Source organism: Coenobita brevimanus, chromosome 57, assembly GCF_032717465.1.
Source record: "Coenobita brevimanus isolate Jiangsu-jjx chromosome 57, ASM3271746v2, whole genome shotgun sequence".
NCBI classification, from domain to species: Eukaryota; Metazoa; Arthropoda; class Malacostraca; order Decapoda; family Coenobitidae; genus Coenobita; species Coenobita brevimanus.
The window spans coordinates 55,711,860-55,727,482 of NC_137010.1; the positions used below are offsets into that span (position 1 = coordinate 55,711,860).

General features: G+C 41.8%; 1 protein-coding gene across 1 annotated transcript in view; it reads right to left on the reverse strand.

Annotated features, from left to right (window-relative positions):
• LOC145402153 (dnaJ homolog subfamily C member 21) overlaps positions 1-15,276 on the reverse strand; it is a 24,237-nt gene extending 8,961 nt beyond the window's left edge. Inside the window, exons 1-8 of the mRNA XM_080274274.1 lie at positions 15,170-15,276; positions 11,396-11,516; positions 10,829-10,960; positions 9,373-9,481; positions 6,801-6,903; positions 4,456-4,569; positions 2,896-3,012; positions 630-773 (exon numbers count right to left, since the gene is read on the reverse strand). Of these exons, the coding sequence (XP_080130400.1) occupies positions 630-773; positions 2,896-3,012; positions 4,456-4,569; positions 6,801-6,903; positions 9,373-9,481; positions 10,829-10,960; positions 11,396-11,492 (816 nt within the window). The 5' untranslated portion in view covers positions 11,493-11,516; positions 15,170-15,276. The remainder of the gene's footprint in view (positions 1-629; positions 774-2,895; positions 3,013-4,455; positions 4,570-6,800; positions 6,904-9,372; positions 9,482-10,828; positions 10,961-11,395; positions 11,517-15,169) is intronic.
• Positions 15,277-15,623: the final 347 nt, after the last annotated feature.

Here is a 15,623-nt window from a genome sequence, read left to right on the forward strand (position 1 = left end):
AAGGGAAGTGGTGGACTGAAGATGAAGGGAAGTTTCAGCCTGAAGTACACTGGGTTCAAGTTCAGATGAACCTGGAGCAACACCTACCAATAGTCCATCCATCTATCCATTATCCAATCCTATGCTGCCTCGTGAGAAGTGTACGAGCCTGGGGATGGGCAAGTTGGTCCTGACATTTAAGATGAAGTAAATCTGAATATAATATCAAAACTGCTCACTCCCATCACACAACACTTCCCCCACCTCTCTTTCTACTTCCCTACCTCCAACAGTCTCTTCTCTACTGTTCTCCAATGACCTCTATCTCTATACCTTCAACACTCTCTCTCACTACCTCTAACTTTCCCTCCATACCTCTAATTCCTTCAACACTTCCCCCACCCCTCTCTTTCTACTTTCTTACCTCCAACAGTCTCTTCTCTACCATTTTCCAACAACCTCTGCCTCTGTACCTTCAACACTCTCTCTCACTACCTCCAACATTCCCTCCATACCTCCAATTCCTTCAACACTTCCCCCACCTCTCTTTTTCTACTTCCTTAACCCCCATTCTCTTCTCTATCATCCAACAACCTTAATCTCTGTACCTTCAACACTCTCTCTCACTACCTCCAACTTTCCCTCCATACCTCCAATTCCTTCTCATACGCTGCCAAGTTTGCTTTTTCCTTCTCCAGGTCGTCCTTCATCCGGTTCTCTCGCTCCTCTCGCCACCGTCGCTGGGCCGCCTCCTGTTTACGTTTATTTTCCTCGATCTTGGCCTCCAGCATTCTCTGTGGATCAGTTGTGGAGATGAAAACCATGACTGAGATGTAACCCCTTCACAATTATAGGTCTAAAATAAATAAATAAATAAATAAATAAAATCATAATAATAATAATAATAATGATCCTGGCCATGTGGAGAAACTGATGAGGAGTGTGTATATAAGTGAGATGGAGGGGGGAAGAGGGAGGGAGAGGCCAAGGATGAGATGGAAGGATGGAGTGGAGAGGTATATGAGAGAGGGGGATGTGAGCTGGGAGCAGGGCAGTGAAATGGCGTAGGACAGGGCGACATGGAGGCGATTTGTTTGTGGTCACCCCTTACGGGATTAAGGCGTCTGGCAATAGATAGATAGACAGATCCTGCCTCCTCCTTCTCCCATCTGCAAGTCTGGTGTAGTAAGGTTCAGAAAGCAAGGAAAAGGAGAGAATGTGAGAGAGAGAAATAATCAATTGCAAGCTGAATGAAATGGGCCAGACATCCACTCACTCACCATTCAAGTCCCCGGAATCCTGACTCTATCTCATATGTACACTTTTCACAAGTAGCTTCATAATTAACCATCATGTAGAGGCAATCCAATGAGCCATGTAGAGAAGAGAGAGAGAGAGAGAGAGAGAGAGAGGAGGGGGATGCCTTTTGTCAGACACTCCACATAAAATTCATGTAACCAGCTTGATCCCCTGTCAGTTCCCTAACCTCATCAATCTCCATACCTCTATTTCTCACCTACACACTCATTTACCATTGCCATCTGCTTTCTTCTTAGGCTTCCCACACCTCCTCCCACCTTCAAACTCACCTATACCCTTTTCACACTTTATCAAATTGGTCATCATCATCATCATCATCATCCAGACCTCCTTTCCCACCCAAGGGCAGGGTAAGCAGTAGCAATGTCCATACAGCACAAACTTGCCCAATCCAATACGCCACGCTTCCATTCACTCATCATTCAAGCCCATGGAATCCTGGCTTTACCATATATGCCAAAAACATTCACCACATTCTGCAGCTTCACACAAATGTATCCAACTGAGTAAATCCGGACGCTGCCATGCTCACAAGGGGTGCCAAAATCAAACTGGTAAATAAAATAAAAGTTTAGAGTAATTCTTTCTAACACCCTCCGTACAATATAAATAAAAAAAAACCTTATTGGCATCATTACAAGGAGGATATTTGTGGTTCTTAATATTCAGTAGCAGTTCTGTTCAATTCCATTTTCTCTCACAATGCAAGTGACACTAATATTTGTAGAGTATTCAACACCATCACTCATTACATCAGACACAAACACACATATCCCATACTCTCTCTCTCAAGATTTGGTTTCACTTGTATCACCATCACCATCATCATCAAAACACATTCCTACCTTAGGATGGTTTGAGGCAGGGTACAGAGAGAGAGAGAGAGAGAAACATATATAGAACAAGATCCTTTACTACTTGAAATTTTTTTACGTCTTTACATCATAAAACAAAAGACACATTTTCAAAATAATCCCCACCAACTTTTCATAAATGTATATTCATGCTGTCTTTCCCAGTACAATAAAATTAATGCGTTTTATACGGCATATGACATACACTATCCAATTAGAAAAATTTGCTGTAAGACAAGCCATGAACTGCAACCGTATTCATTGCATATTTTCAATCACCAGTCTCCAGAGCAAATGTGCTGTGAAGGTGTTTGTATGGGACCGTGGTAAACTGTGGTGCATTTACTTCCTGTTATAGACCTGTGGGGTTTAAATGTCAATAATAAACTATGAGCATAAACATGTAATACTAAGTGCATTTTCGAAAGCTACAGAAAAGAGAATAAGACATCATTCATCAGCATAATCTTCATCACATCCTGCACCTTTTCTTACCCAAAGATGGGGTGATGTAGGGTCAAAAAATAAATAAATAAATATATAAATAAATAAAAAATGATAGAGGGTAGGCTAATGGGCAGCACAACCAATTTAAGGCACCACACCTTCATTCATTCAACAATAAACTAGACAAAGAAATTTAAGTGACAAAATTAACAGGTGACAGAACACTTCAATAAATTTCAGTTTTCTAGTATCTCTGCTCAGTATCCCCAAGAACACTCGTCTCAGCCTCACTCACCTTGCGGGCCTGCCAGCGCCTGTCCCTCTTGCGTACAAAGGCCACCAGCTCTCTCACATGCTCATTGAACTCCTTGCGTGCCTTCTGCCTTGCTTTGCTGTTGTCCTTCCCAATTTTCTGAAGAATGGGAAAGATGAACTCCCAATTACAACACATCACAGACAGAGACACAAAAAGATGAATGACGAAGCTAGGGTGTATTTTGGTTCTGATGTGGATGTATCGGACAGTGTCAGAGGTTCCCTGAGATGGTTTGGCCATAAGGAAAGAATGGAAAACGGGAGACTAATTAGGTGAGTGTATCTGAGTGAGGTGGGGGTGGGGTGAGGGAGAGGGGGAGACCAAGGATGAGGTGGAGAGTGTGGAAAGGGTTGGAGGGCGGGCAGCACAATGGCAGAAGCCTGTGTGTAATGGAGGCGAGTTTGTCTGTGACAGCTCCCTCCAGAATTATGGCATCTGGCTATACATACACAGACAGACAAAGACTGACACAGAGTACAAGACCCATGTTTAGAAAGGATATTAGCCAACTATTATGACATATATTGTAGAAGTGATACACTGTCAGAAGTAATTTTGTTCTGCTGTATTTTTCACACTATTATTCACTCAATGTTTGTTTCTGAGTGTTTGGTAGCTGCATGAGTTAAGGAAAAAGCATAACCAACTGCAACTTTGGCTCAGGAAAGTTTATGAATGCTACACCTGACAATGGCAGTGGTAGGCGCTGGCAACCATCATCTACCCACTTGATGCAGTGCTGCCTACTTCTTCCTTCGGTGACTTTATGAAACCCACGGAACCATCACCATTTACAATGTTGGGTGGTAACCATAAAACCGAATACCAGGGTGATGTGGAGCGTACTAGGGTGCCTGTTAATTGGTGGCGATACACAAATGCGATGTCCATCCAAGACTCAAACCTCCACACGCTTCCCCATTCCTTGCTGTGGTGAGGTATTGTCCACTGCATAGGATGGTCCAGGGGTGAGTGCTTGCTGTGGTTGATGAATCTGCTTAGTCAGACAGGGAGGGGATACTCTGCTGCTGCTGCTGCTGCTATGACCCCCTTTGGAGCATAAAGGCCTGAGACTAGGCTACTGTAGTTCACAACCTTTAAGAGCTGGTACAAACAAACCTATGGCTATGCTAGTTATTTATTATTATTTTTATTATAAAAAAAAATACTGGTCACCTCTAGGATTTGAATTACACAGCACAAGCCACAGGTCTTTCCAACACGAGACTCTATCACCAGACCATCAAGATGGATCATTTTGACATACACCACCACTCATACTCAGATACATTATATTACATGGCACTCACCCTCCACACCCAAGTTACATTAGCTTCTTTTTGCCACAATACACAGGGCAGTTTGTAAACTGTACCCACTTATCTAGTGCAGCTACCATGTCATACCAGTGCCACCACCTGAAGGCATCCCATTCTAACATTATGCTGAAGGGAAGACAATAATGCTGACTGAACCACCCTCATAACACACAATTTCTGAGATGCACAATATAGGAGCCACACTGCATACGACACTCACCCTCTCTGCCCAACGTCCCATGCCCCGAACCTCCCTGATGTCGTACTCGTCAGCCCAGTGGAAGTCCATGGAAGAGCAGTACGCCATCCAATACCCGTAGAACTGAGCCACATCCTGCAACACCGTAAATAAAGCTACACTCATTTCACGTTAACTTGGCTCAGAATTGCCATCTCTCCAACTTGAATATTAAAGCTGAATCAAGGAAGATAATATACTCATTTTAACTTGGCCCAAAACTGCCATCTCTTCATCCTGAATGCTGAGCTGTAATAACTGATTAACACCAGAATATGGTCCTATACTTGTTTGGCTTGAACTCGTTCTAAAATTTGCTCTTCTCTCTGCCTTTAACTGAGCCATGTCCAGCAACACAACACAAAAACCCGAGAAAATGGCTTGTGATTTTATGGATAAGATGTTGAGGGAGACGTGAATGTCTATGGTACAACCGAGATTAGGATACGCAGCAGTGTTATGGTCATCACACTTTAACATGCACGTTAATTACATAAAGATAAATAGGTCACTCTCATCTTAATTGTCAGGACCAACTTGCCTAGCCCCGGGTTCCTACGCTCCTTATGGGGCAACACAGGATTGGATGATGGATGGATGGATGGTAGTAAAAGGGTGGCAACCAGCGACCCTGGGAGGTACAGCCATGAGAGTGAAATGTAGGTACAAGCTTGATACTTGGCCAAAATCACCACTCTCAGGCAAGAAACATTCAGCCACAACTCTGTACACTCATTTGATGATCTTTTTTCTGAGTGACTGTACAGAGAGTCCAAGCTGACATTCTCACTTTGTTATAAATCTTATCATACTTCTAAGGTTTCTTTTTTTCCTAACAGCTTCCAGTAAATGATGGGAAGTAATTACCTGGTTTGGCCGTTTGGTTTAGCTTCCAGTCCATAGAAAACATCGGCTGTACCATGGCCAACCCCAGTACAGGGATTCTTGAAGAAGAAACATTGCATCATTTCGACATTAGATTAGATTACTTAATAGGCCGGAAAAGGTACTGAGGATGGCCATAAGGATGACACCAAGGGTGCAGTGTTAAGAAGAGAGTCTGAACCTCAATTTACCAACCTTAAGTGAGAGGAAGAGAGGAGAGGGAGGAAAGCGAGGAAAGACAGGAAAGAGAGGAAAGAGATAAGACTGTGGTGCGTAAAATCCTGGAAGCCAAAGTTCCTCAATCTAACCTGCACTTTGTGAGGATCATCCCAGTCCAACAAGAATGCAGCTGTTCCTTAACCTGTTTTTCGTATCAAAGTGACATCATGGGCAGAGAAACATACCAAGCCTCCCTCAGCTCAGAAATATTAGCCAGCAGAGGAAAAGCACAAGTAGAAGAGGTGAAATCTTAGGCAGAGAAACAAACCAAGCCTCTCTCAGCTTAGCAATATTAGCCAGCAGTGGAAAGTGACAAATAGAAGAGGTGAAATATTAGGCAGTGAAACATGCCAAGCCTCTCTCAGCTTTTGCATTACAGTATTAGCCAGCAGAGGAAAGTGACAAGTAGAAGAGGTGAAATATTAGGCAGAGAAACAAACCAAGCCTCTCTCAGCTTAGCAATATTAGCCATCGGAGGAAAGTGACAAGTGGAAGAGTTGAAATATTAGGCAGAGAAACATATCAAGCCTCCCTCATCTTAGCAATATTAGCCAGCAGAGGAAAGTGACAAGAGGTGAAATATTAGGCAGAGAAACATACCAGGCCTCTCTCAGCTTAGCAGTATTAGCCAGCAGAGGAAAGTGACAAGTAGAAGAGGTGAAATATTATGCAGAGAAACATACCAAGCCTCTCTCAGTTTAGCAATACAGTATTAGCCAGCAGTGGAAAGTGACAAATAGAAGAGGTGAAATATTAGGCAGAGAAACATATCAAGCCTCTCTCAGCTTAGCAATATTAGCCAGCAGAGGAAAGTAACAAGTAGAAGAGGTGAAATATTAGGCAGAGAAATATACCAAGCCTCTCTCAGCTTAGCAAAAATTAGCCAGCAGAGGAAAGTGACAAGCGGTGAAATATTAGGCAGAGAAACATACCAGGCCTCTCTTAGCTTGGCAGTATTAGCCACCAGAGGAAAGTGACAAGTGGAAGAGGTGAAATATTAGGCAGACAAACATACCAAGCCTCTCTCAGCTTAGGAATATTAGCCAGCAGAGGAAAGTGACAAGCAAAGAGGTGAAATATTAGATGTAGAAGAGGTGGGTGAAATATTAGGCTGAGCTACATACCAAGCCTCTCTCAGCTTGGGAATATTAGCCACCAGAGGAAAGTGACACATGGAAGAGGTGAAATATCAGACAAACTTTTCTATCTCTGCCTGTACTTGCCTCGTGGTCAGTGTCGCTGCGGCCGAAGTTGGGGATGATAATTTCTTCCTCTTGGTCATCCATGTACTTCATATCCATCACTGCGATCTTCTCAAACACTTGCCTGAGAAAGGAAAAAAAAATGTCAAATGTCTACCTATCTCCATCTATCAATCTGTTCTTCTGTCTATCTATTGCCAGACACCTTAATCCCATAAGGGGTGGCCACAAACAAACTGCCTCCATGTCGCCCTGTCCCCCACCATTTCATTGCCCTGCTCCCAGCTCACACCCCCCTCCCCCATACACCTCTCCACTCCATCTCTCCATCTCATCCTTAGCCTCCCCCTCCCTCTCCCACCCTCCACCTCACTCACATACACTCTCCTTGTTGGTCTCTCACTCTGTCCATCTATTAACTACATATCTATAGCCAAATGGTTTAATCCATTGCTGTGATTTCAAAAACTTACCTGACAATGGAAAAACTAAATGTCACAAATCTATCATCTATCTATCTGTCAATGGATCTCTATTATCAATCTATCTACCTGTCTCAATCTCTCTCTCTCTCTCTTATCATTATCTATCTACCAGTATCAGTCTCTCTCTCTCTCTTTATCTATCTATCTAAAGCCAAATCCCAAAAGATGTGCTAAAACCCTCCTCAGCTAACAAGATTAGGGTGGTGACTCAAGCCTGTCTTCATGTTGATTAAAAAAGCTCCCTAACACCTGTTCCTTAGCTATTTAGTTTTGGATATGACTAGTTAATATCCTTCTGTATGCTATTTATGCAGAGTAAGGTGATATCAGATGGATTTATGCAATGTAGAAGAGGACAGTAAGGTGTCTATCTATCTATCTATCTATTGCCAGACGCCATAATCCCATAAGGGGTGGCCATTTGACTTTGAGTTATTTGTTTTACGGGGAGGGGCACTAATCCTCCACCAACCCACTTGTTGACACGTAGGGAGCACGTATGGTTTGGTTATATGGTTACCTCCCAGCGTTGTAAATGGTTTCTTGGCTTACAGGAAACCATTTAGCTTGTCACTCAATGTAAAGCCACCTGTAAAGGAAAGAAAAGCAATAAGAAGTGACAGGAAAGATGGGAGAAATAGGAAGAGAGGAGGACAGGCACAGAAAAAGAATGATAAAGGCTAAGGAAGAAGTAGGCAGCACTACATCAAGTGAGTGGATGATGGTGAGAAATAGGAAGAGAGGAGGACAGGCACAGAAAAAGAATGATAAAGGCTAAGGAAGAAGTAGGCAGCACTACATCAAGTGAGTGGATGATGGTGAGAAATAGGAAGAGAGGAGGACAGGCACAGAAAAAGAATGATAAAGGCGAAGGAAGAAGTAGGCAGCACTACATCAAGTGAGTGGATGATGGTGAGAAATAGGAAGAGAGGAGGACAGGCACAGAAAAAGAATGATAAAGGCGAAGGAAGAAGTAGGCAGCACTACATCAAGTGAGTGGATGATGGTCGCCACCACCTACCACCTACCAGTAAGGTGTAATATGCAAAATAAATCACTTCAGAAAATGTGTTGGGGAGCTTCCTTGATCAACATGCATACAGGCCTCAGTCTGACATTTAAAGTATGGGTGACAGTGGCTGGCCCCTGAGTAGCATCAAAAGAGCAATACACCCCAACCACCTTTTGGATATATAAACCTTATGGGTTACATCCACCTGGAATGCCTAAACCCATTTGACAACCAGGAGTCTCTTTGATTATATGGTTACTAGAGCTGAGTCACACAACTCTGATTGTCATTATCGTACCATGGCAACCTACAATTCAAACGTGCGTCCGATTTCTTATCATAATATACATGAATCATATTATTAGGCACGAATATATTATACACGAATATTATTATACATGAACATATTATACACGAATCACATGCATCTAAGACTATATACGAAATCAGCACTTTTGCATGGTAGGTTGTCAGGGCACATTAACAACCTCCGAGTCACGCACCGTGACCATAATCAATGTACCAAGTGATTTCCTGGGCTACAAGAAACTATCTGGCTTGTCACTTGAAAGCAGCCCTACACTGAGTGAGTGCATGGTAGGCACCCCATGCAAAAACAAAAGAAATTCACCCTATAGGGGCTAAATTTCAAGTGAACTGAAACACAAATCTTCCTCTTTAGCTTCGGCCTAAAATCGCTCTCTCTCCATCTGAAATGCTGACTTGTAACAGTCGATTTACTTAGAATACGATACTATACACCTTTTACTCTAACTTGGCCTAAAATTACCACCCCTTCATCTTGAATGCTGAGTTATAACAGCAGAATAGCACTAAAATAGGATGCCAGTTATGAAGATGTGCTGTGGAAAGGATGCAGAGCCATAGTAGGGTCTTTTTCTGCCACTGAGCTATGTGAAATAAGCTGCAAAAGGATGAAAATCTGGGCCAAGTCAGAGTGAAAGGAGTACAGTCACCAAACAGTGCTATGACAAGGATGCAGAGCAGTAGGAATGTCTTTTACTGCCACTGAGATTTGCGAAAGTTAGCTGCGATGAGCTGAAATTTTAAGCCAAAGTTAAAATAAGCATAGTACCTGTAAACAGTGTAGAATCCTTTTTCGGAGTCGTTCAATCCTGAATAACACTGCGTTGTGAAGTACTGGAACAGGTCAAGGGTGTCTGGCTTCCCATGGGACTCAGTGTCTGCAAAATAAATATGAACATCAGCAAAATAAAGTTAGTTGTTTTCATCTCAAGGAACAACAACACTCACACAACCTCACTGACTACTAAGTGGTTTAACAAAATTTGATGAACCCAGAATAAGTCTCCTTGGTTACTGGGGTAGTTAATATGACCCTGCAACCAAAGTCTACCTGGCCATCTACTGTACATGACTGAATAAGCAAGTTGTGGGAGTGGTCCAGTTCCATCAGGTGAAAACAAATTGACTAAAAATAACCTAAGCAAGTATGAACTGTATTTTAAGATGTATGTATCCATGTAATAACAAATGTTTCAAAATAAGGAATGTGTGCATATATGTAGCAGGTTTCAAGATGAAGAATCTATATATGTATGTATGTTAGGATTCAAAATGTATATGATGACTCTAATTGCCATAATCCTTACCCTGTTTGTCATGGGCTATACAGAAATCATCATCATCCTGACCTCTTTTCCCACTCAAGGATGGGGTGGCAAGAATAACCCGACAGAGGGAGAACTGTCAAAAGTCTGCCAAAGAGAATGGGACATACTCTCATCACGCCCCAGAATACAGACTCTATTTCCCACCACACTTTCCACATGTGTCCTTCAAAAGTAATGCATAATCAGCTATATTCAACCAAACAACTACCACTTCAACAAGAAACACAGGGGAGCAAAGCTGTTGTCATACAATGCTATCTATCTATATCTATTGCCAGATGCCTTAATCCCGTAAGGGGTGACCACAAACAAACTGCCTCTATGTTGCCCTGTCCCCCACCATTTCACTGCCCTGCTCCTCTGTATAAAATTCCCCCAACCAGCTCAATCCACTGCCAGTTCCCATGACTTATCACCCTCCACACCTCACCTTCTTACAAACTCATTTACCACACTATCCCCCATCTTGGTGCTGAAGAGGGATGCCTTCATGTGGTGGCATTAATATAGCTCGACAGCTTTTTTGTCCAGTTATACAAATGTCTCTCAATTCCCTCCTTAACCATCTAAGGGGGATGGCGGACTGCTGGGGAAAGGCAACTTCAGTCTGCAGTCCAAAGGGCCCATGTTTGAGACGAACCTGGAGCCACAACAACTACTACCCACCTTATTCTTAGCCAACCATGCCTTCTCCCACCTTCAAACTCACTCAGATTTACCCCTTTCACCACTCTACTCAGACTCACTCTTCCCACAGGACCATACCATCTAAGCACACTCTCTTCAACTCTCGCGTCCACAGACTTTCTTAATTCACATCTTTCACGAATCACATTATTCCTTATCCTATCCACAGAAACAACAGCAACAATGACGCCACCACCACCACCAACCTACCTCTGCCCCTAAGGATGCTGTCTCTGTTCCTGTCGTAGAAAGCGCGTTCCTGGGGGTCAGACAAGGTTTCATAGGCTGCCTGGATCAGCTGGAACTGCTCCTTGGCCTCCTCAAGTTTATCGGGATTTTTATCTGATGAGAAAATATATACAGTAATTCGTATGTGTTCACCTGTAGAGCTTTTCCTTATTACTTATCATTTCATTTCTGGTGTTACATGTTTTCTTTGTTGTACCACGCATCTGATGTTCTGTGTCTATTCTCTAATATTACAGTACCTCTCACTGTACAGGAAGCAAATAATAATAATAATAATCCATCCACCCATCACCCAATCCTACGTTGCCCCATGAGAAGCGTAGGAGCCTGGAGCTAGGCAAGTTGGTCCTCACATTTAAGATAATAATACTGTAATAATAATAGTAATAATAATAATAATAAAAATAATAATAATAATAATAATAATAATGATGATGATAATAATATAATAATACAGTAATAATACAAAAAAATACTAATAACTGAAGAAAGTGACTGTATACAATGTTGCCAATGGTATATTCGCACCTGGATGCCACTGTAGGGCCATCTTGCGGTATGCCTTCTTCAGCTCGTCATCGCTGGCCTTCAGAGGCACACCCAGCACCTCATAGTGGCACCTCATGATGACTACGCTGCCTTACCTCACCTGCAAGCACACAATTATTAAACACTTTCACCACATAAGATTGGAATTAAAGAAGGTCAGTTTGTGCTTTCTGATAACCAATGAATCTGGCAGCAAATATATAGGTTAGGTTTAGAATAGATTAGGTATATGTGTGAGGGGTATGTGAACTGGAAGCACGGCAGTGAAATGGCAGGGGACAGGGTGACATGGAGGCGATTTGTTTGTGGCCACCCCATATAAGGGATTAAGGCTTATGGCAATAGACAGATAGATAGAAATTAATACCTAAATTAACCAAACCTGAAAAGAATATATATATAAAGAAACATAACTGGTAAATATGACACACAACTTTGGTAAGCAGGCAAACATGGCACACAACTGTATATCACTCAGCCAAATCAAGCCCTATACTGCCTCATATATTCCAGTGCATGGCAATTCTCACTTACTAGCATATTTCATGGAGAATTAACGGTATTTAGTATTGTCAGCCCATAAATTTGCAAAAAGTTAAATGTGTTTTATGAGAGAGGAGGGTGTAAGCTGGGAGCAGGGCAGTGAAATGGCGGGGGAAAGGGAGACATGGAGGCGATTTGTTTGTGGCCACCTCTTATGGGATTAAGGTGTCTGGCAATGGATAGATAGATGGATAGAGAATTTCTGAGTTTCAGAACATATTAGAGGATGTCATCTCTCTGAAATTTTCACTGCAAATGCTTTCTTTAGTACTGTACTTAGTAAATAAGGAGAGGGAAGGGGATTCTACAGCTCCTAGATCTGTCCATCAATGAAGTTATGTAAAAATTAAGTTGGCTTTGGCTGGGCTTAGTTAATTTTTGGTTACTGGTAGGTTGGGTTAGGAAAGATTTAAATACAGATGTGGTTATGGATGGAGATAGGAACTGAATAAGCCTCCCTCCACCTCCTTATCTACTAAGTACTTGTAGTAGTAGTACAGTAATGTAGTTGCAACCACAGGTCCCTCTCAATGTAGTAAACCTGGCAGAATACAGGTGAAGTTGGACCTTCCTCCTGCAGTCCACCATCCTTCTTTCATTAAGGCCGTCATCGATTGTTTCAGTAGTGACAGTTGACGGCTTCAGTTCTTCTTCAAGGACGATTGAGTGATTTGAGTCGACTCATGCATTCTGTCACTTAATCCACTTGAAGTAAGTCATGTAACTCAGGTAAGTATATGCCTATGTCTATTTGGAGTGTGCGTATTTTGATATAACCACACATATATAATTTCTTTTATTCTGCCCCCCTTATAAAAAAAAACTGCAAACATCCCTGTTTTGAGGTACCTATGTATAGGCAGGGAGTCTGGGAATGTCTGTACAACCAAGCAGCAGATGTGACCAGCTATATTGGTGCCATCAGGAGAAGGCATCCATCTGCAACACCTACAATAGATAATGCATTTGTGACAGAAAATTGCCACTGTTAAGACCCCTCTTATTTTGGTCTGAAATGTTAAAAAACACATTTAAATTTTTTCCTGTTTCATGGGCTGGTACTTAACATCACATAAATTTTAGCAGCCAGCAAGATATATATGATGTGGCAGAAGGACATCCCCAAATTCAATGACAGTCCAAATATACACTGACTTGATTTTTTAATTTCTTTGTTTTTCCTTCCTCCACTCATTATCCATAACAAAAAAAAAAAAAAGACTCATCTGTTTCTCATAAGCTGACTAAATAATCTGGAAAAAAAAAAAAAAAAAAACATAGAAAAAAAAAAAAAAAGACACTGCTGCATTACAGGGTCAAGACTTAAAATCTTACATATATATAGTTTAAATTCACACACAAAAAAAAAGAGGGGGGGGGGGCTGAAATTCCATCTGTCTACCTATCTATAGTCCGATGCCCTAATCCTGCACAGGGTGGCTGCAGACAAAACACCTCCAAGTTGCTCTGTCACCCACCAATTGACTGCTCTCTCCCCAACTCACTCCCCCCTCACTATTGATAAAAGCAATCATAATGTCTACCACATTCTTTTCACTTAAAATTGGTTTAAAACTTCCATCTCCTATCCTAAATACTGAGATGTACCAATACAAACAGCCTACTAAAATATGATGCTAGTCATGAAGAAGTGCTATATATCATAGAGTCTATTTCTACCACTGAGTTATGTGGAATAGGCTGCAAAAGGACAAAAATCTAAGCCATGTTAAGTGAACGAACTGTTGCAATATGGAGTGGATGAGGAGTGAGAGACTGATGAGAAGAGTGCATGTGAGTGAGATGGAAGTAGGGAGAGGGAGGGGGTGGCCGAGGATGAGATCAATGGATGGAGTGGAGAGGTGTATATATGATAGACGAGGGTGTGAGCTAGGAGCCCGGCAGTGAAATGGCGGGGGACAGGGTGACATGGAGGCGATTTGTTTGTGGCCACCCTTTGCGGGATTAGGGCGTCTGGCAATAGATAGATAGATAGAACTGTTGCAACATCCACTGCAAGAGAGTGGTGCAATAATATCATAAAACTACCAGGAAATATTTAGCAGACACCACAAATGGAATTCAGGTTTTTTGAAGTGTTTCTGGCTTGTATCTCACCATTTTTCTTTTTTTTTTTTCCCTTTTAGTGACATCTCGCAAATTTACTCCTCTTCCTCTCTGATGCCATTACTACCACCTGCCTCCTGTGGTTATTTACAACTCAAGTGTTAGAAAAGGAAAGTGGGTACTTCTTTAACAAACGGGCACGGCAATTCCACCCATATTATAATAAACTCATGATCTCAAGGTAACGTTGGGTCTGGTTAGTACTTGGATGGGTGACCGCCTGGGAATACCAGATGCTGTTGGCATCCCTACATGTCAAGTGGGGTTGGTGGAGGATTAGTGCCCCTCCCTGTAAAACAATTAACTCTAAGCCCTTGGCCACCCTGTTTGGGATACATGGCGTCTGGCAATGAATGAATGAATGACTCTCAAAGTAAGCAGTTTTGGTACATGAGCAACACAGATAGTTAACTGTTCCACTGTGTGTGCATGAAGTGATTGGAAAAAAACAAAATATACCTACTTTGGGGTACTTAAGGAAGCGGCCAGGTCACCCGTGGCAATGTCTACCAACGATCTCTGCGACTGGCTGCAATGTTTACCAACCATCGCTCTGACTGGACGCATCAGTGTATCCCAGGTCAAAGCAATGGCAAACTTAATGATTCAACCAAACCTAACCTAACCAGACCAAGCCTAATCCAACCTAACCAGACCAAGCCTAATCCAACCTAACCTAAACTAAAAACTGCATTGGGAATGTTAAATATGGCCAGCTACTGGCAGACGTTGGCAGAATCTACACGCACTCAAACTCCTCATTTATAACTATAAGGGGTAAGCTTATAAAAATCGCCAGTAGCTGTAGTAAAACAGGAATAAATGAATAAATACAAGTAACCTGGGAGAGACTCATTCCACTAGAAAATAACGAAGGGCCGCGCCCGTCTGGTAAAGAATTAATAAAGTGTTAATACATGGTAATATATAAGCATAAACACTTTAAAACAATTGAATTCTGGTTGTGGCTTCTGCTAAATATTTACTTGAAAAACACATTGCATCATAACACACTTAAAACAACGAATATTCTGAACATTTCTCTCATCTCAGGAACACACGGAAGAAACAGAACGTACTAACCTTCTCGCTTATTAGTAAAATCCACAATAATATAAAAAATTCGGCTTCAAATCAATTAAAATACTGCTCGCCTCCATGCACCACTGTTTTGGTCTACCGAGTGAGCAAATGGTCGATCCGGTTCTAGACCCATCCGTCCCCAAGTCGTTCGGGTAAGTTAGAATAGAACAATTTAGGTTACTTTATATTAGATTAAGTTACCTTACGTTAGTTTTGATTAAATTACGTTACGTGAGGCTAGATTAAATTAAGTTAAACCATGTCAGCTTAGTATGGAGATTTTTTTAAAGGCCGGATCGACCTCGAAGACGAGCATTTCTCATAAAGGCGCAGCGCTATCTAGGAATTCATTAATAATTCATAATTTCGGACCCATATTGTAATACAGATGAGTTTATTTTCTTTTTTTGATGGTGTAGATTAATGCACGGTCAATGACATTGCAGTTATACAG